The 21835-nt window shown below is 35.6% G+C and overlaps 1 protein-coding gene across 2 annotated transcripts in view; it reads left to right on the forward strand.

Moving 5' to 3' along the window:
* The window catches only part of Ca1 (carbonic anhydrase 1), a 40958-nt gene extending 19356 nt beyond the window's left edge, over positions 1-21602 (forward strand). The window contains exons 1-8 of one of the 2 annotated variants that reach the window (XM_078016397.1): positions 10603-10684; positions 11525-11581; positions 12090-12287; positions 13654-13772; positions 16803-16898; positions 17659-17721; positions 20213-20368; positions 21155-21602. In XM_078016397.1, the coding sequence (XP_077872523.1) occupies positions 11545-11581; positions 12090-12287; positions 13654-13772; positions 16803-16898; positions 17659-17721; positions 20213-20368; positions 21155-21271 (786 nt within the window). In that variant the 5' untranslated portion in view covers positions 10603-10684; positions 11525-11544 and the 3' untranslated portion in view covers positions 21272-21602. Of the gene's footprint in view, positions 1-10602; positions 10685-11524; positions 11582-12089; positions 12288-13653; positions 13773-16802; positions 16899-17658; positions 17722-20212; positions 20369-21154 lie in introns of those variants that run through there. The other variant, XM_040293388.2, reaches the window with a different exon arrangement.
* The last annotated feature ends 233 nt before the right edge of the window (positions 21603-21835 follow it).

A 21835-nucleotide genomic window follows, 5' to 3' on the forward strand; every position in this document is an offset into this window, starting at 1 on the left:
CTATTCTGAGAGGTGGTGCTATGTCTGAACCTGAGTAAAGAGGAGAACCAGATCAGTGGCTCTACAGAGATGGAGTGTTATAGGCAAAAGAAACAGCTCCGGCCTCTACAGTCATGGATCTTGCCGGGCCCTTACCACCACCCACCTAGTTAACTCCTTTAGAGAATGTGCCAGAACTTGTAGGTGGCTACTGTTATTTTCTTGTTCATTGTGAGTCCACAATAAACTATAATACCCATGAACATAGGGCCATGTCTATGTATTTCTTGAATATTTTCATATAACTTTGCTTAGTCAACATTCAAAAAGAATTGTTACATGAAGAAATAAATAAATTCATAGTCACTCTCACAGGCTAAAAATAGAACTACAATAGAGTAGGGTAGAGACAGGACACCTGGGTCTGGATTTCTCTCCCCAGGTTAAGGTTGGGGTCAACCCACTGTGCAGTTTCTTGGTACCCTTTTGGGAGATTCACTTGAGTGGCTATTTGGAACTTCCCTGACTCTGAGCTTCAGTCAGTGCTGCCCTGCCAAGCCCAACAGGTTTTAATAAAATTAAGTGCCAGAGAGAAAGCTTTAGGGGATTCATCGTTTTTTTTCTGTAAGAAGTTTGTTGGGATTTTTATACTAAATCCCTAAACTTTTCTCCTGCTCCCTTCAAATTTGAAACAATAAAAAACAGAGCTTGTATTCTGTTTCATTAGAAACCACCTCTCCTGAACAATAATAGCAGCTGACCATTGTGTCCTCCAAAGTAGGAGTCTTTCCCTCAGTGTTCAGAGGAAAACATGGAGGCTTATAGAATTGAATAATTTCCACAATATATTTGAGGAGTAAATGGAGATCAGGTGTTCAGATCCCCTGCGTCCATATGGTCTTCCTGCAACCCACGTTGCCTTTATGTTGACCTGCTCAGCACAGGGGCTGAAAATGCAAGTTCACAATTTCTTATCTCCAGTCCTGAAATCCCAATATCTAAAAACCAAAAGTTTCCCTGCAAAAACCTGACCTGGCTTAACTTGAACTCATCTGTGGGCAAAATCTACTTTAAGCTGACATGAATCTACTTAGACTTTTTATTCTACTTAGCATAAATACTCACACACTTTACTACAGAAATAATAATATGCTCCCTCAGGTCTTATGAAGGAAATTACTGATGTAGTTTAGACTTTGCATTGTATTGTTTTCATAAAATCTGAAAAATTCTGAATTCTGAATCTGTGTCCCTAGGATTTCACATAAGCACCTTGGAATTTGTAACAAGTAATATTTGTGAATGGCTTTATAGTTCACCAAGCTTTTTAAGAGTTGAAGAATTGTATTTTATTTTCTTCTAACACACAGAGGACTTTGGCAGATTTTTATGTGCCTTATTTCCTTTCCTTTCTTTAAAGCAATTTTGTTTCCTGATGTTTGGCTACTAACCACACTTAATTCCAATGGAACTTTTGTATTATTATTCCTGTAGAGAGATATTTAATTTTCAAATGAAATGAAATGAGGGAAAGCATCTTAAGAAACACTGATATTTTAAATTAACTTTAAATTATTGAATGTATTTATTTATTTATTTTGGTGCTGGGGATTTAACCCAGTCGTGCTTAACCAATGAGCCACATCTCCAGTCCTTTTTATTTTTTATTTTCAGACGGGATCTTGCTAAGTTGCTGAGGCCCTCAATAAGTTGCTGAGCCTGACTTTGAACTTGCAATCCTCATGCCTCAGCCTCCTGAGCCTGAGGTATATTGTTATATCTTGTTGCATGTACAAGTATGTACAAGTATGTACATGCAACAGGATATAACAATATACCTCGATCAATTTCATTTCCTAGTACCTTATCTTTCCCTCCCCGCTTTCCTCCTCCAATTCCCTTTCCTCTGTTCTATGGGTGGTTCTCAAACTTTCAATAAGAGGAAAGGGTATTCTAAACTCTTTTGTACCTTTGAACTTAGAACCACAGGAACATAGTGCCTATTAAAAAGAATTGAAGTTATACATTAAAACATCTATGGGTGATTTTTTTCACAATGTATTGGGAGGGGGGATAGTAGGGGATAGGAAAGGTAGCAGAATACAACAGTCATTAATATGGTATTATGTAAAAATGTGGATGTGTAACCGATGTGATTCTGCCACTTGTATTTGGGGTAAAAAATGGGAGTTCATAACCCACTTGAATCAAATGTATGGAAGATGATATGTCATGAGCTTTGTAATGTTTTGAACAACCAATTAAAAATAAGAAGAAATAAATTTTAAAAAAAGATGCAAATGCTGTTCCAAGTCAGCTGAGCTGGAAGTACATAGCTTTATGATAGTTTTAGTGTGGCACACAATTAATGGCCCATATTCTTCTTCTCCTATTTAGGCCAGATGTTTTTCCTCACATTTTCCACCACTGGCATGCACACAATGCCTTTTGTACCTGGCTCAAGCTAGAATGTACTCTTTCCCTAAGGCTTGGATCCTTACAGTATTCTCCAGACCTAAACTCAGCCAATGCTCCAAACTGTTACCTGAGCCTGAATTCAACTAATGGTCTTTGAACAGCAGAGGATAAGAGGGTCCTAGACTAGAAGCCAGGCTGAACTGGCAGGCAGAGGAAGCAGGAGTCCTGAGACAGGCAGCAGTCAGTGGCTGTGACATAGGCCAACCATACGTCAAAGGCAAAGTCAGAGTCCAGATTGGAGGACTAGAGCGTGTCCAGAAAGCTGAGTCGTTCCCGATGACAAATGACAGAACAGAGACCAGGCGTAAAAGTGTAGGTCTTATATTCAAACTAAACTAAATTCAGCTACCAGAAAAGTCAGGTTCACATGTCTATTCCAAGATATAACTAGAATTTATGTCCCCAGCACTGGTTTTAAGCTCTTTCCCTGCTGAGGACATATAAAAAGGAGCAGGATTCAGCAAGTGCCACTTGTAACATGGATTAGAGCCAAATGTGGTTTTCTCCCCTGCCACTTTCAGTGACATCTATTCCAAATCTTATTCTCTTTGAAGTCATGGGTCTTTGAGTTCCAAACTCTCCATCCATCCCTTAGAGATGGGTTGACTGGTTTGGATGCAACCCTGATGTTTAAGGAGATGGGCTGGTGACATCAGTGACACTACATGAATAACAATGTTGCAAAAATCAATCTACAGCTTATTTCAGCAACCAGAGTTATGGTGCCTGAGGCAAAGCCCAACTGCTATGGTACCATTTGTTTTGTTGCTTGTTCGTATTATGATGAAGGGATTAAGCTGTGCTCAATTTAGCTTCATCTAAACACTTGGTTCAAGTCCTCTGTCAGTAGCTGCCTTTTAATCCTACTGAATTTAATACCAATGCCAAATATCTCTAAGGTACCACAATTTATTATTGATCTTTACGTTGGTTCAACAGCAAGCAGCCTTATAATTAATAACAAATACATCTGGTCCTTGCCTCTGGGTTCTCTGCAGAGGGAGTGAAAAGAACTGGATTGTCGAGCTTGCTTTGGAAGAGGCAATAGGAAGGAGACTGAAAACTGATCATAAATCAGCTGCCTTAGGCAGAACACCTGCCCTGTCAGTCTTAGCTACATCCAAATGGAAAAATGGGTGATCTAGGATTACCCCTGGGCAATGCCAATGGCCAAAGCACTGAAAGGTCACATCTATTATGGTTGGCATTTCTCTCTCCACTGGGCTGTTTTCTGAGTGGATGTCATACTCGTCTCATACAGAAGGCATGTCCATCATGTCAGAACATTGCTGTCAATATTTGATCTAATAAAAGACACCCTAACTTTCTTTTCTTCAAATTTCATTATATCTAGCAGCTGCTAAAAGATGATTCCTTGCTCCCTTACTACTACTCCAGCACATTTTAGAGACTGGAGGCTTTAAGCAAAGTTTCATGGAGTGCCTCTGATTTTAAAGTGAAAATGGTTCTTTTAAAAATTATTAAGCAAATGAAATGGCACAGTCAGTCCCCTATCCAGACATGGCTTTATATAAATAGTCAAGGATCCCTTGGAAGAAGCCAGTGGCCCTTATAAATAATATCATGTTCGCCAGTAATCAGAAGTGGGAGGAGGAATGGAAAAACAGTCTTAAAACACAAAAGTAAAATAAGATAGAAAAGAGAAACAACAGCTGGGGCCAGCTGCAAGCAACCGCACAGTAAAACTCTGTCCAGATCTGCAAGGGAATTTACAAGAATGCCCAGAGCTTTCCACAGGAGCAACAAAAGACCACAGTATAAGAACAGCAAATGTGAACCCTGCCTAGCCAGTGCCCCTAGGAATTACCAGCAGGAGGCACTGAGAACATTGCCAGGAATTCATCTTCCCCAGATCAGATCACTGTAGAAAACCAGCTTTATTTGTTCTAAGAAGTCTATACTCATGACTTCATTCTTAACTATTAAGATCCTTAGGACTCTCTTGGACCTTGTGGGTCTCCATTTTAAACGTGTTATTGATATGAACCTGGGAGGTGTTTTTCCTGGAGTTCTTTCTCACCAGACTGGTTCCGGCTGCCTCCTGGGTGATGATGGAAAACTATGACACTTGCCAACATGTCATTCCCTCATTTTGTAATCCTCAGGCAGTTGCACAAAGGTTATATGGAAGCTTACCAACTAGTGAAGGCAGAGTCCAGGACGCTCTTAAAGGAATTAGGTCTATCATTGCAGTTTCCAAGTATTGCCTATTGAGGGACTCCACCACAGTGCCAGATAAACTCAGTGCGAGGGGATACAAAAAGAATCCTTTCATTTAACACCTTTTTCACTTATAACCCTGGAGTTTTGAAATGTAAGGCCTTTAAATCCCAGTTGAGAACTGCTGCCTAAGCAGCTTCTCCAAAATTTTCTGATTCCAGAAACTAAAGGAGCTCTAAGAAACCAGACTACAAAATCCTATGCCCTCTTTCTATGGGAATTGTTGCTAAGGAAGAGTCATACTATAATAACCAGAGATCTTTTAAAAGTCCTTAAAACCCATCATCTACTTATAGCTAAATCTATCTTAGAGATCAGCTTACTATTTTTTATATATTCAGGTTAACTCTTTTTGGTCTAGAACAATTTGAGAAAAAAATCAGAAAGAAAAACAGAGGAAATTCTGGCCTCTATCAGCTAAACTAATATGTTAGCCATACTTTCATTTCTGTGCCCATAATACCTGACAAGAAGAACTTAGAGGAGGAAAAATTTATTTTAGCTCACAATATTAGAGGTTCAGTCCATGGTGGGCCAACTCCATTGCCCTGGCCCAAGGTGAGGCAGAACATCATGGCGGAAGAGTGTGGTAAAGGAGCTGCTCCATTATGGCAGCCAGGAAGCAGAGAGAGAGACAGGGCCACTTGGGAGAACCCTTTCAGGGCATACCCACAGTGACCCACCTCCTCAGGCACACCCTACCTGCCTAGGATAACCACCCAGTCAATCCATTCAAACTGGGCTGAACTGATTGTTATAAGTCTCATAATCTAATCATTTCACCTCTGAATAGTCCTGCATTAACACAAGAGCTTTAGAGGACAACTTTATTTAAACCACAACAATTAATTTCCCAAGTAATCCTTTGCAGAAGGGAGACAGGATCAAAAAGGAATCAAAATATAAAAAATAAAATATTGAGAGAGACTTTAAAAAAAAGGAATTTCATTTAAATCTTGCTAGTTTGCCTTTAGCTAAAAGGATAAGGATCTTTTCTAAAATCTTGTTTTAGGGACTCTAACACATATTTACTGTTTTTTTGTTTGTTTTCTTGCTTGCTTGCTTACTTTCTATCTGACAAGTAGAAGGAAGGAAGAGCTATTCTTTTCTGTTTTGTGCTCTGATTCTTTACCCCAGGACTAGAAAAAAATGAAGGTTTTATGGAAATGCAGAAATATGCCTTCCCCAGCTACACTGGGATAAGGGAGTATAAACCTTGGTAGCTTGGTTTCTCTAAAACAAATAGGAAGGATAAGCAGTGGGAATACATGAGAGAGCACCATGATTCGGGGCAGGCTGGCTCTGGAAATGGAAAAGTCCACAGCATGCATTCCTTTGGGAGAGAGGATGATCCATATCCCACCACCACCTCTCACAGATAGAACCAAGCCCTGTCTACATGGACATACAGGACCTATTTTAGGGAAACTATAATGACTGCTTTGAAGTGATAGCTTCTCATATGAATGCATTCTTTATGATAATAAAGTAAAAAGTGATGGGAAAAAAGCTATTGTTAGTTTGATTTTGTCAATAATTTGTCATAGTGGGAAGAATTCTTGACAGGGTTTGAAGATTTATCCTTCTAATTCTAATGCTTGTATCTGACTTTTGACAAATGGCTTAGCTTCCTCATCTGGGAAATTCATTTTTTTTTCATTTTGAAATAGAAAAACTGACATTTATATTAACCAACTCGAGGGTTTCTTAAAAGTTAATAGGATCATGTGAGTTAAAACTATAGTTGGATAAAGCCCCATTCTATGGGACTATTCTAAAAGAAAGTACTTCTTTCTTGAAAAGCAGCTGTAATCATTCTGTTTACCCCTTAGCTATTTCTCAGAAAAATCCCTAGGGAGGATTATGCCCTGTGACTTCAGAGTTGATTAGCTAATAGGCTTCATCCATCAGTTGAAGTCTTGGAAGCTCTGGCAGAGCCCTGGGTCCTTCTCACTCTGGCTGCAGTTAACTCCCCCATCCTACTCAAGCATAGTCCACACAGCTTTCTGTATGATAAGTACATCCAGGAAAAATAAAGTCTCTTACAGTGTATCTGCTGCTTGCCTGTATCTCTAATACTCATTTAAAAAAAAAAAACTTCAAGGTGAGTTATTAACCCAGGTTCACACAGACACACAAAAGAAATAGCACTATTGAAAAAAAATTGCACTAGACAGATAAAGAATTCTATGGTTAATGTAATAGCTGTGAAGCAAAAGAAGTCTGGCACTGAAGGAACACTGTAAATGTCACCTCTGTCCATTATGATTTTTTGTTCACTATTTTAAGATCAGTGAAGAGAAGCTCCATAATATACTTCTCTCTCTGCCCTTGGATAAGGTGTCATTCTGCAAACTGCTAGTTCAAATAGCACACTTGCCTCTTTTTTTATTTTTAAATAAATCTACTCGAAGGAGGATCAGATAAGAACAAACTAAAATGACAACCTCCTGCATGCAAAAATGGATATTTCCCCTGTCAAAAAGCATTGCCTCTACTTAATAATGGATCTGACCTGAGCTTTTGATACAGACACTACTGTGGAGCAAGCTACTGGCCCATATTTAACATACTGATTGGATAGTTGAAAGGGTATGGCAAAAATGAATGAAAAAATCATTTCTTCTCTGGATATTACTAAATGCATTATAAACTTAAGAAATCTGATGAGAAAAAAGACTAATTTAATACAAGAATGAGTATTTTGTGAAGTGGCTGCTGAAATGAATACTAATTCACTGTTTTCCTAAAGGACAAAGCATGCCCAGCAATGTCATTTATAATCTTTAAAAAGGGGTTGTAGAAGTGCCCAAATGTGTTTTTCAAATATCACCAGGGAAATGCCTGGTAAAAAAAAAAAAAACCACAGATCCCAGGCCTCACATGCAGAGAGGTCTCACATGCAGAGGTCTCACATTCCTCAGTGTTGCAAGGGGTCCAAGTGGCTAGTGTCACTTGCAGGTATCCTGCAACCTCAGATAAGTTATATGCCTGTTTGCTAATAACACTGTCCAGCTGAGGAATTTGGCCAGAGACTTGCCCTCACTTAAATATATATCTCTCAGTAATAGATTTTGGGGGGTAGAATCAAATATCCCCCAAGGTATCTGTAATAAGGCTATCAATACTTACAAAAAGAGATTGATATTTGTTAACCACCCAAATTGGCTAAGGTCATTTCACCAAAGTAAGAAATTGAATTAGATACACACACATAAATTTTAGTATCACCTTCAGGTGAATCTGAGGCAGGTGATCTGCAAACTATACATTAAGAAACACTAGATTGAGAAAGGACCTATTTAATTATGAATGTATTTTAGAAATCTAGTCTTTGATAAAAGCTCCTTGGAGAAAAGGAGCTAATGAAGTTATTAGGTGAGTTGGAACATTTGTTAATATAATTTTAGATAGACACCCCAAAAAGGTGCATGAAAGAAATTAGGACAAAAATGATTGACAGGACTGACCTTGACCTCCTTTAAAATTTACACTTAAGAATTTTTCTAAACACACAGAGTTTAGTTTAATATGCCATAAGCAAATATCTTTTATGCAATTGTTTGAATTTCAGACCACTTTCAATCCCTTGCATTGTTTTGTTTTTATATAATCATCTATTTTCCTGAGAATTAAAATCAACTTTTTTTTGAGGCTAACTTGACCACTTAAATTTGTGCAGTGTTTTATGGTTTACAAAGAATTGTGTATTTATATTGTTTACTTTTTAAATGAAAAATGCTACTTAATGTTGTCATTGTTATAGGAGGGCATACTAACTCCCCATCTAATTATAAACACAAGATAAAAATGATATTTCTCAGTTTTAAAGATAAATATGAGGATGGTATGGCTAATGTGCCAACCTACATTAGCCACTCATGCAGTAGAAGAGATTCCTAACTATTATCTTAAAAATTCACAAACCCATATTCTCAGTGTATCTTTCCAACCAGTAATTTCAATAAGCTTGTCAGTGAATTAGACAATTTAAAATTCAAAAATTTCAGAAGCATGAATATTTAAGATACTGTGAATATGTCTATGTCTATGCTATGGGTTAAAGTGGTTATCTAGCAGAGTTGACTTAGTTGTTAATAAAAATATTCATCAACAGATTTGAAAATTGTTTTCAAAAATAAAATATTCTCAGACAAGAAATACAAGTTTGAAAATTTCCTTCAATCATGGTAATAAAATCCTCAAGAATTATGAACTTTTAAAATGTATATGTCAAAAATTCAAACCATATTTGAAGAGTTAAAGTTTGACATTTATAAAGTGTTAAAAAATTTGACACTTACAAGGACCAAGGTTGTCACTCTCCCAGCAATGACTGACAGACACAGTTGGTCACCTCATTTCTCCCATTAATAGAACAGCGAGGGGAAACTTTCTTTTTCCTTAGTCCAAATATGATCATGAGTTTACTTCTAGCAAAGCTCACTCACATGCTCACACATCAGTGTGCCACACACTGCTGAGTTTAGATCAATGCGTTGGGTAGGTTTAGTCCCTGAGGAGCATTCTGTCCTTCCAGTCTTCATAAAAATAAAATAGTTGAAGTTAAAAATGATATATAACTCTCCTCTCCACATTTATTGAGCACCACTATTTTCCAGCCAGGTTATAGATAAAGAGCATACAGTGGTGAAAAAATAGACAAGGTCCTACCATCATAGAGGTATCATTTTAGAGATGTTTATAGATATTAAACGGTCTTGTTGCTCTTGATTAAGTTTTAATTGCATAAGGATTTATTCAGAATAGTCTATCCATAAAAACAAAAAACATAAAAACAAAAAATGTTTTTGGATTTGATCACCTTAGGAAATATGCAGTTTAGAAGACCAGAGCCTATGTAGATTGAACACGTTCTTGATATATCAGTTCAAAGATTATAACCCTAGAAAAGCATACTAAAAGATGTCTATGAATGAAATTGAAATGAATGCAAAATTAAACATCTTGAACTTAGTGTAGATGTCAAGTTGGGAGAGGAAAAAGACTCTGAGCAAAAAAAGAGGGGTCAAGGTAAATTGGAGGATGTTAGGGATTAAACTATAGGTGCTCATTAAATTTTACATCCTCTATTTAATTTTATGCTTGTGGGAGTACTCAAACACACCCTGAGAATATAATAAAATAAAGGGTCATAATAGTTAAGTAATTTTGTACCTAAAACTTTAAATGAATGTTAAGGCATTCATGTGATGAATCATATTGTAATCATGTAATGAAGTGGGGGTTGTCTTTTTCCAAATATGTTGATTAATTTAATCATTCAATTTTATAGTTTAAAGAGGCTGGCCAAAGGACACATAATTTCAGTTAGATAGGAAGAATAATTTCAAGACATCTATTGTACAGTGAGGTGACTATGGTTAACAACAATTTATTGTATTACTAAAAAATGCAGAGTGGATGTTAAATGCTACCACCACAAATATAGCTATGTGAGACAATGCAATTGTTAATTAGCTAAATTTAACCATTCCACATGTATGTGTGCTTCAAAACACCACGTTGTACACAATAAAAACATCTATAATCAGAATAAATACAGCAATATCCAGTTTTTAATAGTAAATTAAAATTTAAAATTTTTAGAAGGTCCCTTTTAAGCCATGTCCCCTTATGCTTATTAATGCCATAGAAAGGAAGCTTAGCCTCTTCCCACTCAGTAGTTATTCATGGGTCATTGTCCATTCTTCACACAAGGCAGTGTTCTACCATCAGGACAGAGGAGCAAACTAGTCAGTCTTGCCAAAAATGGCTCCTGACCCCCTCTTCCTTCAGGGGTTGCAGGCAGCTTAGGCAATTCCAGCTTGTGAAACAAAGTGTAGCTTATTTTTTTCTGGTTGTATCCCCAGTGAGCACATGTTGGGCCTTGAAAAACAAGGACCTAGCCAGAGACCAACACATACTAATCCGTTATCTTTGCCTCCCTGAAAAGTCCTGTGGACCTTCTCATACCTCAATAGATGTGAGTTTTCAATTGATCTTAAGACAATTGTGGGCAAAGAAGGAGAATTAGGGGCTCATCCACCTCATAACTCACCAGCATGGCATTTGGCAGAGATATAGTGAGGGAAGCAATTTAACTAGAGGCAGAAGTCTTGACTTCTTGCTAGCTGAAGTGAAGTTCTGAACATCTCTCTACTACAAAATGCTAATTCTTACTCTATAGAGTGTATTAGTAAAATAAAATAGCTTGAAATGAAGTATAAATTTGTATGGAACTACAAATAAAAAGGCTTTTATCCTAGTAGACTTATTTTATGTAAAATAAATATATGTAATATTTAACTTTGGTATTAATAAATCTCCATTTATGAATTCCAATAGTGCCCAGAATGAAGGGCTTTATGAATAATATATATTACAAATAGTAATTTCATTATCTAATTCTAAATTAATTTCATGATACTAGCTCAGTTCATCCTGTAAACATGCAAATTAATCTTCTTATTAGATTATAGTGTCTAGTATTGCAAGGGTGGAATTGGAAAACTTAAGTACATGAAATATTTTTAATTTGGAAAATACAAAGAATTGCATTTGACAGTATTTTTGAATAGCCTAAAAGAAAGAGGACTTGGCATAATAAAATCTATAATTTTGATATCTTTCATAGTAAAATAAAATAATTAGAGCTGAGCTAACCCTTGTAGACATTTTTGTTACACCTTTTTTATATACCTCCTGATAAGCAAGAGAGATGATGAAATAGTGGCCTCATAAGGGCAGAGAAGTTTCTATAAAAACCCCATGCGAAAGTTGCACAGTTGCAGTTGGTTATTCCAGGTATTATCTTTGTTTTCAGAGAAAGAAAACTAGAAGACCATGGCAAGTTTAGACTGGGGATATGATGCCAAAAATGGTAAGAGTACTTCTTTTCCTGTAAATCAAAATAAGAGCTTATTCCTCTTTCTAATAGATGAGGTATGAAGTTTTTAAAATAATATACAGCCACAGTTATTCCTTTTTCTAATAGACGAGGTATGAAGTTTTAAAAATAATATACAACTCAATAGTTTGAGTTGACTGTTTTGAATAATTTCAATATCTTTGCAAATACTTTTAGCTGTTCTTTAGAGCACCTCTATCTATAAAAGGTATTTGATATGTGCTTGTTGCACTCTATTGCTTATAGTAAGATATTTATCGTCTAATCTTATAGACTAGGTGTATAAGCCTATATCATTGATGCTGACAAACTTTTACAGTATCATTTAGAAAAGGGACACTGCCAAAGACAGAATTTCCAATTAACAGAATGTCATTTAAGACAGCTGAATAAACTATAATAAGCAAACAGGTAGAGTCCTCAAACTTAGAATCAAGCATTCGGTAAAGTGTTAATTGTATACATTTATTCATCCTGGTAGGTCCTGAGCAATGGAGCAAGCTGTATCCCATTGCCAATGGAAATAACCAGTCTCCTATTGACATCAAGACCAGCGAAACCAAACGTGACACCTCTCTGAAACCCATCAGTGTCTCTTACAATCCAGCAACTGCCAAGGAAATTATCAATGTGGGACACTCCTTCCATGTGACTTTTGATGACAATGATAACCAATCAGGTGAGCCCTAAAATTATTCTGTTATTTTTTCCTTAGACTCTATTGGGGAAATTGAAACAAAAGTGCTAAGAAACACAAACTGCCATCCCAAGTATTTTGTGCAAATGTGTAACATTGCCTTTATCTGGTGAGGCATTTTGGATTTCTAGAAAATGGCCAAGTGGTAAAGATATTTTGGTGGAGGGTACCAGGGATTGAACTCAGGGATACTCAACCTCTCAGCCCCATCTCCAGCCATATTTTGTGTTATTATTTAGAGACAGGGTCTCACTGAGTTGTTTAGCACCTTGCCTTTACTGAGGCTGGCTTTGAACTTGAAATCCTCCGGTCTCAGACTCCTGAGCTACTGGGATTATAAGCATGCACCACCACACCCAGCAGTTGTTCTCCTCCTCAATGACACCATCCTATCACTTCTGGCCATCCCGGGATCTTTAGGCTCACTTCACTCTCTCAGTATAAACTACTTTTTCCCCAAAAGTCTAATGAACAAATAATTATGAATATAAAACTAAAAAGACAAACATATTCTAATTGAGATGAGGGTGAACACAGTAGGGAAAAGAGATGGGAAACAACTGAGTTATCCTCCTACCCTGAAATCTGTCATATTGCCTGCTACATAGACAGCTTTTCATAAATGTTTGTTGAATAAGTTGTAACAATTCCCAAAGATAGTTCTACTGATGATAAAGCTAAATTTGTTTTAGCACTTCCTTATGAGGTTTCAATCCTAAGGTACATTGGGTGCTATGTCTTTTATTAATATTGGATTAGGTCTGGTATCATGTGTGCTTAAGTACTTATGATTGTAAAGACTCTCCAAAATGACAGGCCATTCAATATAAAAGTTTTTCAAGTAACCTTGCCTCACAGGTGCTTTCTTTTGGTCCCTGGCCAGGGATTTTCAATAAAGCTAGCATGGTTGTGTCATGATTAAATACAAAGTATGTGATAAGCAATTTGATACTCAAAATAAACTGCTCTAGCCTTCAATGCATGCCATCTCTGTTGAAAGAAGGAATGAATAAACTTGCAAATTAGAGATTCAAGAAAAGCCCTTAATCATACAATCCATTCATGTCACAGTATACTTTCTTGGAAGTAAAAAATAGATAAAATTGTGCTCATGTGCTGGGAATTGTCTATAGCTCATGAACTCTGTCTTATCAAGCCACACTCAGAGATACACCATACATATACATGCCATTGCCCTAGATGAAGGGATTAGAAATCAGATGAAAATTTTGACAGTGCTGTTTGCTTTCATTTTACTAAAGAAAGATTTGTGTTGGTATATTAAAAAGTGCAAAGATAAGTTGGCATTTATGATCATCCAACTAACAGTAGTTCCCTTTTCTTCCAGTGCTGAAAGGTGGTCCTCTCTCTGACAGCTATAGACTCAATCAGTTCCATTTTCACTGGGGCAGTACCAATGAGTATGGTTCTGAGCACACAGTGGATGGAGTCAAATATGCTGGAGAGGTAATGTAATTAAGTAAGAGATACTTACACTGCAAGTACTCCCCAAAGTAGCTCCCCTACTACATAAGTCACCATCATAATGATTTCAAAGGAGTGAGCGTTCTGGTCTCTGTGAGGCACTCCCAGTCTCCACTAAAATCAAACAGATGCAGCACTACGTTTGGCAACTGAGGGACATTTTTCATGTGAAAAGGGATAGCTGAACTTGGAGCAGCACTCTGAGCCCAGAATTTACCTCTTCTGAAAATGACTAAAATAGCATGATCTAACATAATGGCCCAGCTTCCTTTGAAATTCTAACCCTAAGTGGGAACCTCACTATTCTCTTTGTACTTAGACTTCAAGTTTGGAACACACCTGTCCTTTGGGTGTGGCCAGGCAGAAACACTTCAGTAATAAGTCTCTACAAGGAGGTCAAGTTCAATTCTAGCAATGGTCACAGGGAGGAGCACACACCTAGTGAGGTTCTAGCTGCAGCAGCCTCTACCCAATGACTACCGTTTCCTGAACTGCCCTCATATGGGAGGCTGTGATCATTTCAAGACATTATTATCTGTGTATCTACAGAAAAAAAAATATGCACATGTGCATTAGATTCAACCCAGGGTCTGAAAGATTCAAAGGGAGGTTATGTGCAAATACATAATTCATATATGCCCATTTATACAGGTTAACTTTACTTTTATTAAACAAGTTTTATAATACATATACTTTTGAAACTTGGTGTTTTTCCCACTTTGCAGACTATCATGATTATTTTTCCAAATCAAAAGGTTTATTAACACCTCATTTAACATCTGTGTATTATTTCAATTCCATAAATACATCAGAATTTATTTAATTGGCCCCTGTTGGTGGATAATTATAATGTATTCTGATTTTTATTCCATTGTGTTCTTATTCTCTTACAAAAAATACTTTAATAATTAATTGCATCATACTTGTATCTCATGGACCAGTGAAAGTGATTATGCAGGACAAATTTTCACAAAAGAGATGGCGAGGGTAGAGAGTAAATGCATCTTTTATTATGAAAGAGGATTTGGGGACTGTACACAAATATAACTTGCTTTGTGTTTTATTGTAATGTTTGGATGATACCTTTTGATGCGGCATAAAATCTATTAAATGTTCATCTGCCATTTCTCACCCATAAAAAATGAAGGTAGACTAAAATCAAATGAACTAGGAATCTAAATGAGTATTATGTTTTTGGAAAGATCCTTGGTAGTATTCAAGAAATCCAAATCAGTGATTCTCTCATCTAAATGGAGAAAAGTAAATAAAATCAAGGCTAATTATGAGAGACAGTCACAAAGTTCAACAAGTCATTCAATAAACCTAAGTGGGTACCTATCACACTGCAGGTTAAGAGGTAGTACAGCCTTGGGGTGAAGAATGCAAGCTCCTCAGCTGATTTCCAGAGTTCAAATCAAAGTTCTGCCACTCACTGGTGGTACATCTTTGGGAGAAATTGCTGTGTGTCCCAATCTTCTTATCTAGAGAGCGAAGATAATATATCAGAATGTTCCTGAAACAATTGTTGAAGAGAGAGAAATGAGTAAACCCATATAAGGCACACTTAGGCCAGCTCCTTTCACACTGGAAGTACTCAGCAGTGTTACATTTTTGCAGATAAGACAAAAGCAAGTACTCCTCAAGCAAGACAGGTATGCATAAGTGATTATGATTAAACAAACGTAGTAGTAAATGCCAGTGTGAATATTCAGAAAGCACTCTGGGGATATAGAAGTAAGAATAATCAAGGATAGAGACAGAATCTAGACTGGCAGCATCAGAGAAAACTCTAAGTAATAAGATGACACTTCAAGCATGACTGGGAAGTGACCTCTTTTGATATATTGTCCTAATTATTCTTTTTTCTTTCAACAAATTGTTATTGATCTGGACATAGTAGCACAGGCCTGCAATCCCAGTGACTATGGAGGCTGAGGCAGGAAGATCGAAAGTTCAAGGCCAGTCTCAGCAACTTTGAAAGGTCCTAAGTAACTTAGTGAGACCTTGTCTCAAAATAAAATATAAAATGATAAAATGGGCTGGGTATGTAGCTCAGTGATAAAAATTCCCCTGGGTTCAATCCCTAGTACCAAAATTAATTAATTAATTAATTTAAAAATACACGAGAGAGAGAGAGAGAGAGAGAGAGAGAGAGAGAATGCACTTGCCATACATAAGATATTATTTTCAGAAAATACTTGCTATCAGAGCTTTCATTTTGATAAAGAAAAATGTATAAAGGAAGGAAGCAAAGGAAGAAGAGAGATTAGATAAGCAGTATTTCGAGAAATTATTTATGGTCATTTTATATTGGATAATCAAAAAAGAATTCTCTGAGGAGTAGTATCTGAATTCAGCCTTAACTCAAGACAAATGTCTGCTATACAAAGACCATAAGGAAAGAAATCCCAGAGAAAATCAACAGCCAATGCAAAGACTCAAAGTTATGATCAAGTGAAGAGATATCATCTGTGAGATATGATGTAGAAAATAAGAAGTTGATGATAACTGTGGTACTTTTTGATTAATTAGATGGATAGTATTACCTTTTCCTTCGAAGGGAAAATAAGGCAGATTTGGAAAGGGGGAATCAAGAGTTCTGATGTGCCCAAGAGATTCTGTCATTGGCCATGGCTCCCAGGCAAGCCAGGCAGCCCTTCTTACAAAGTTGCCACAAATTACCTCATGTGAAGGGAAATTACTTCAGTTTTTGTCCTAGAGCTAGTCAATCAGATTTCCTGATCTTTTCATGCCAGAGAGAGATTTTTTGTTAAAGGACTAACATTGAATAGTTGATGATATTGTAGGAAAATAAATCTTACTTATGGGTCCTAGGAGTTGTCATCAGTACACTCTTCCTAAGAGTGGAATGTAGACCTTCCTACTCACCGGATAAAAGTTCCCATGCATTTTGTCTGTCTAAACACATTATCATATATGGTCAAGTTGACTTGCAACTTACCGTTTTGCTTTTACCTTTATATAAATAACTAACCACATTGTCGTTTTTAGTGTCACATTGTTCACTGGAATTCTGCAAAGTATCCTAGCATTACAGAAGCAATCTCCAAGGCTGATGGTTTGGCGATTATTGGTATTCTGATGAAGGTGAGTTACAGGTAGTCACCCTGCTCTGCTAATGCTATTTCTTACCAATCAGACTTCAGAACAGGATGACAGAAGGCAAAAGATACTTGAGTTCTTCTTTTTTAGAACATTCCTCTTCTACTTATAACTACAGATAAGCAAATTCCTTATACCAAATTCCCTGTTCTCTAAACTTCCTACCTCATAGACAGGGATTTATTTATTTACTATCTCATCAGGAAGGAAATATTAAGAGAATTTTCCCTAGAAAGTTCAATAGATTATTAAAGTAGTGAATGTTGCTCAAATCCTCTATTCTGGAGTCCCTGAAAAGTTTTAATTATATAATTCAAGTTAACCTTGATTGAGCACTCAGAGTAAGCCAAAGACATGCCAATCATAACTAATAGAACAGTACAAAAATAAAAGATTTTGTATCACAGTTTTGCTAAATATCCACTTTGTCTTGTATAGCGTTGATTATCTTGCTCATAATTTAATTTAAAACAAGATCTGTTTGCTACTTTATCTGCCAGTATACCTGATGAACAATTTATAGAGTAGAAGGGCCTACAAAGACAAACACTAACAGAATCTCTGCCCCTAAAGCATACAGAAAAGTACTATACCTCTCTTCATTTACTGAAGTACATTAAATAAAGAAAGGAAGGAAAGAAGGAAGGGAGGGAAGAGGGGAGGGAGGGAGGAGAAGGATTGATTTAGTTCAACAGTATTCTCGTGATTATAATCTTTATCACTTTTTTTTTTTTTAAATCTCCAGGTTGGTCAGGCCAACCCAAAGCTCCAGAAAATACTTGAGGCTCTAAATGCAGTTAAAACCAAGGTAAATAAACTAAGTTAAATTCTGAGAACAAGAATCCAGGGAAGTAAAAAAAAAATCATTTAATTGCTTATTGAAGTGGGAGTAGGAAGACCGGTGTAAAAGCTAATTTGAAAATCAAAGTCCTACTTACAAATTGTCTGTGTCTAAGAAAAACCCCAGTGCAAGGATTTGTTTTGTTTCATTTTCATATTATTTGTCAGTTTCAGCAGGATGAAGCCTATGGAAAAGCAGGTTACTGAGTCAACCAAATTTGCTTGAAAAACTAAACCCAAATGAAATGTAAATGTTTTTCTACTTCATGAAACATATCTATATTTTTTCAGAAGTACAAAAACTTAGACATGAAGAGTATTCTTTTGAGATACCATTAATGGGCAATGTTTGATAATCATGATTCCCAACTAAAGTTTAAAAAAAAATGGATTTTTTGAAATATTCATCCTTAGCTTTACCACTTTAACAGCAAATAAACCACAGAGTCAGGGATTTCTTTTTTTCCCATAGTGTGGAGAACTGTGATATTTTTATATAAAATAAGTATGTTTTGTGCTAATTCCAAAAAAGATTAAAGCTAAATAAATATATTATAAAGAGAAAAAAAGAATATTAAAAAATACCCAAGATATATTTTAAAATATGAACAGAAAATATAAGGGCATAATGAAGTACAAAATAATAAAATAATAAAGAAAAATGATGACTAAGTAGAAAATAAATCTTCATCAACAACAAAAAAAGTTGATTCTTTAGAATAACCAACAAAAAATAGTACATTTTGGCAACTTTGGTAGTGGAAAAGTGGAACATTACAAAATATTATTAGAAATAAAAAAGAGGATATAACTGAAGATATAAAAGAAAAAAAATATGACATCATGCCAGTAAATTTGAAAATTCATATAAAATGGATGATCTGTGAAAAAATGAAGAGAACTGACTCAAAGGGTGCTAGAAAACTTACATAGACCAAAAGCCTAAAAATAAATCAAAAAGATTGTCAAAAAATATTCATTAAAAGAAAACTCTGAACCTATATCATTTTAGGGAAAAAAAATATTCCTTAACCTTTAAGAAACAATTGTGTATCAGTTGCCTAGGTGAGGAAAGAGACAAAATACACCTCATCAATTTAATTACACTTAATACCAAAACCAGATAAAAATAATGCAAAAAGAAAACTGTAAGATAATCTTTCTTAGGAATATAGGTAAAAGAAATCTTAAAATTAGTTATAGCAAATCAACTTCAACATTGTATCAAGAGAGTAATGTTTCTGAACTAGTAGAGTTTATCCCAGAAATGCGGTTAATATTAGAAAATCTCTAAATATAATTCATAATATAAACAAATTAAAGATGGAAATTATATCACCAACTTGTTACATGCTTGAAAAGCATTAGATTAAAAAAAAGAAGAAAAAGAATGGGTATTAAATTTTTTGGGGGGTACCAGGGATTAAACCCAGAGGCACTCAATCACTGAGCCGCATCCCCAGTACTTTTTTATATATATTTTTATAGAGGCAGGATTTTGCCAAATTGCTTAGGGCCTCACTAAATTGCTGAGGCTGACTTTGAACTCATGAAACTCCTGCCTCTGCCTCCCAAGCTGCTGGAATTACAGGCATTTGCCACCATACCCACCTCCATACCCATTCTTGAGGATAAAACAAAATAAATGAAAACTTTTAGAATTTGATGAAGAATATTGCTCACTATTATATATAATTATGATGTACTAATAAAAACTTAAAAAGGATTATTACCTAGAAACAAATCAAACATCAAGCTTAATTTTAAAACAACTGTGACCATCACAATTAAACATCATAATTAAAAGTCTGAATCAATATAATAGTAAAGAAATAAGGGCAAATATTGGGATGAATATTGGCAAAGCAAAGATAAAACTATTATTATGGACAAATGATATAATAATTGACATTTACCCTGAAAATTCAAAAGAATCAGCTAAAAAACAGAACAGATATAAAAGTCTGGCAAAAATGCCTATACATAAAAGGTTAGCATATAAATATCAATTCATTTCACATACAAATAAAAAAATAATCAAAAAGAAACTGGGAGAAGACTAATATATTACCAATTTGCATGTCAATAAATATCTCTGTCTCTAGAACAAAATCTAGCATCGTTTCTAGAGACACAGAAATGCTTTGTATTGGAAATTAAATATTTTTTGATGATCATAGATTGTAAAAATTTTTTGAACTTTTGTTTATCTTCAATTAAATGAAGATGAAAATTTCTTAGTTAAAACATCTATATAGTTCATCTTCTGCCTTTTCCATTGTTTTTAGTTTGTATATCCACAAACATACCAGTCAGGAAATAAAATATAGAAAGTCAATTCGACTCTTAGCTAAAATCTCTAGATAATATATAACAAGGTAAATAGTACATATGTGTAACATTGATATAACTATGTTATATCACAAAATAATGATACAGGTTTTTCCTTTTTTTCCCAGGGCAAACGAGCCCCGTTTACAAATTTTGACCCCTCCACTCTCCTTCCCTCCTCCCTGGATTACTGGACCTATGCTGGTTCTCTGACTCATCCTCCTCTCCATGAGAGTGTAACCTGGCTCATCTGTAGAGAGACCATCAGCATCAGCCCAGAACAGGTAGCGTATCCAAGTGAATGAGTGGGAACAGGGAGTGCAAAGCAGAACTATCTCTTCAATTGACAGTGCCAGCTGGAGCTATTTATAATTTCAATCAGGTTTCTGAGGACTTTATTTTCTTTTCCAACTGAAAAAGATTCATTTCTGGCATAGCTCTTCTGAATTATCCAAAAAAAAAAGCATGTTTATTATACTGTTTTTACTTTGTGCATAAAATAGAAAATGTGGAATTCAGAACTCCCACTACTCTCAAGTTTTTAAATGTTTCTTTAATTATTTTTTACAATGATGATGATAAGAATCATCATTGATTGAACAATATTTTTATTAGGTGTCTTGCATGTTTTCTGTCAGACAATTCTCATAATACACATGCAGAACAAGCCTTGTATCTATTGCTCTCTGACATTTATCAAGCACATAGTAGGTACTCTAGTATTGAGCACATTTAAGTACTATCCATGTATGGGCCCATTTAATCTTTACATCAACCCAGTGAAGTAGGTACTATATTAAAAGTGAGGCACCAAGTATATGTCACTTGCTCAAAGTACCCCAGTTGACAAGTGAGAAAGTTAGTGTTCTGTAACCCAGTCATGGATAATTTAAGCAAAATACCTAGTTTAAAGGACCATAATGGATCTTGATCTCCTCAATTCCCAATGGTGAAATACTGCGATTTTCTAAATATTCAGTTTTCTAAATAACAGTGTGTTCATTATACTGGAAGGAAAGTGCTTTGTGTGACTTACTTGCTTTTGATTCTTTTATATTTCATCCTTCCAGCTGGCACAGTTCCGCAGTCTTCTTTCAAATGCTGAAGGAGAAAACCCTGTCCCTATACAGCACAACAACCGACCACCCCAGCCTCTGAAGGACAGGATTGTGAGAGCTTCATTCTGATTGGCTTAAGAAGGAGGTTATCCTCTCTCAAGAGAAGGTCCTGCAGCTGACATAATCCAGTAAAATAATGATTTTTAGGAAACAAGTTTATTTCAATATTAACAAGATAGCATGCCTGCAACATTTAATCTGTAGAACTAAAACAACATTAATTTTAGGTTCTAAAGCCTCAGATAAAAATCTGTAAGCCTGCAAATATGTAATCTGTATGCAGAAATTTATGCTTCAATTCAACTTTATTTTGTGGAATTATTTTACAATTGAATTGAGTGATTTGTATCTTTCTCTTTGTTTCATTTTAGCTAAAACAATAAAATAGTTTGATCTCTTCCTTCTTGTCTATTATACGTTCTATAAAAACCATTAACTTTGTTCTCCATTTACATTTAAAAAATCTTAAATATCTTATTTGCAAACGTATTTTGCCTCCAATGTAATAACCTAAGAAGCTTGAGGTGAGATATTGAGAAATTCATTTGCTTACTCTCAAAGGCAAATACAGAACAAAAGATGACATATGCATGTAGTATTACTATGCTGGCCCAATATTGCTACCATCTTTTC

This window comes from Ictidomys tridecemlineatus, chromosome 7 (assembly GCF_052094955.1).
Source record: "Ictidomys tridecemlineatus isolate mIctTri1 chromosome 7, mIctTri1.hap1, whole genome shotgun sequence".
NCBI classification, from domain to species: Eukaryota; Metazoa; Chordata; class Mammalia; order Rodentia; family Sciuridae; genus Ictidomys; species Ictidomys tridecemlineatus.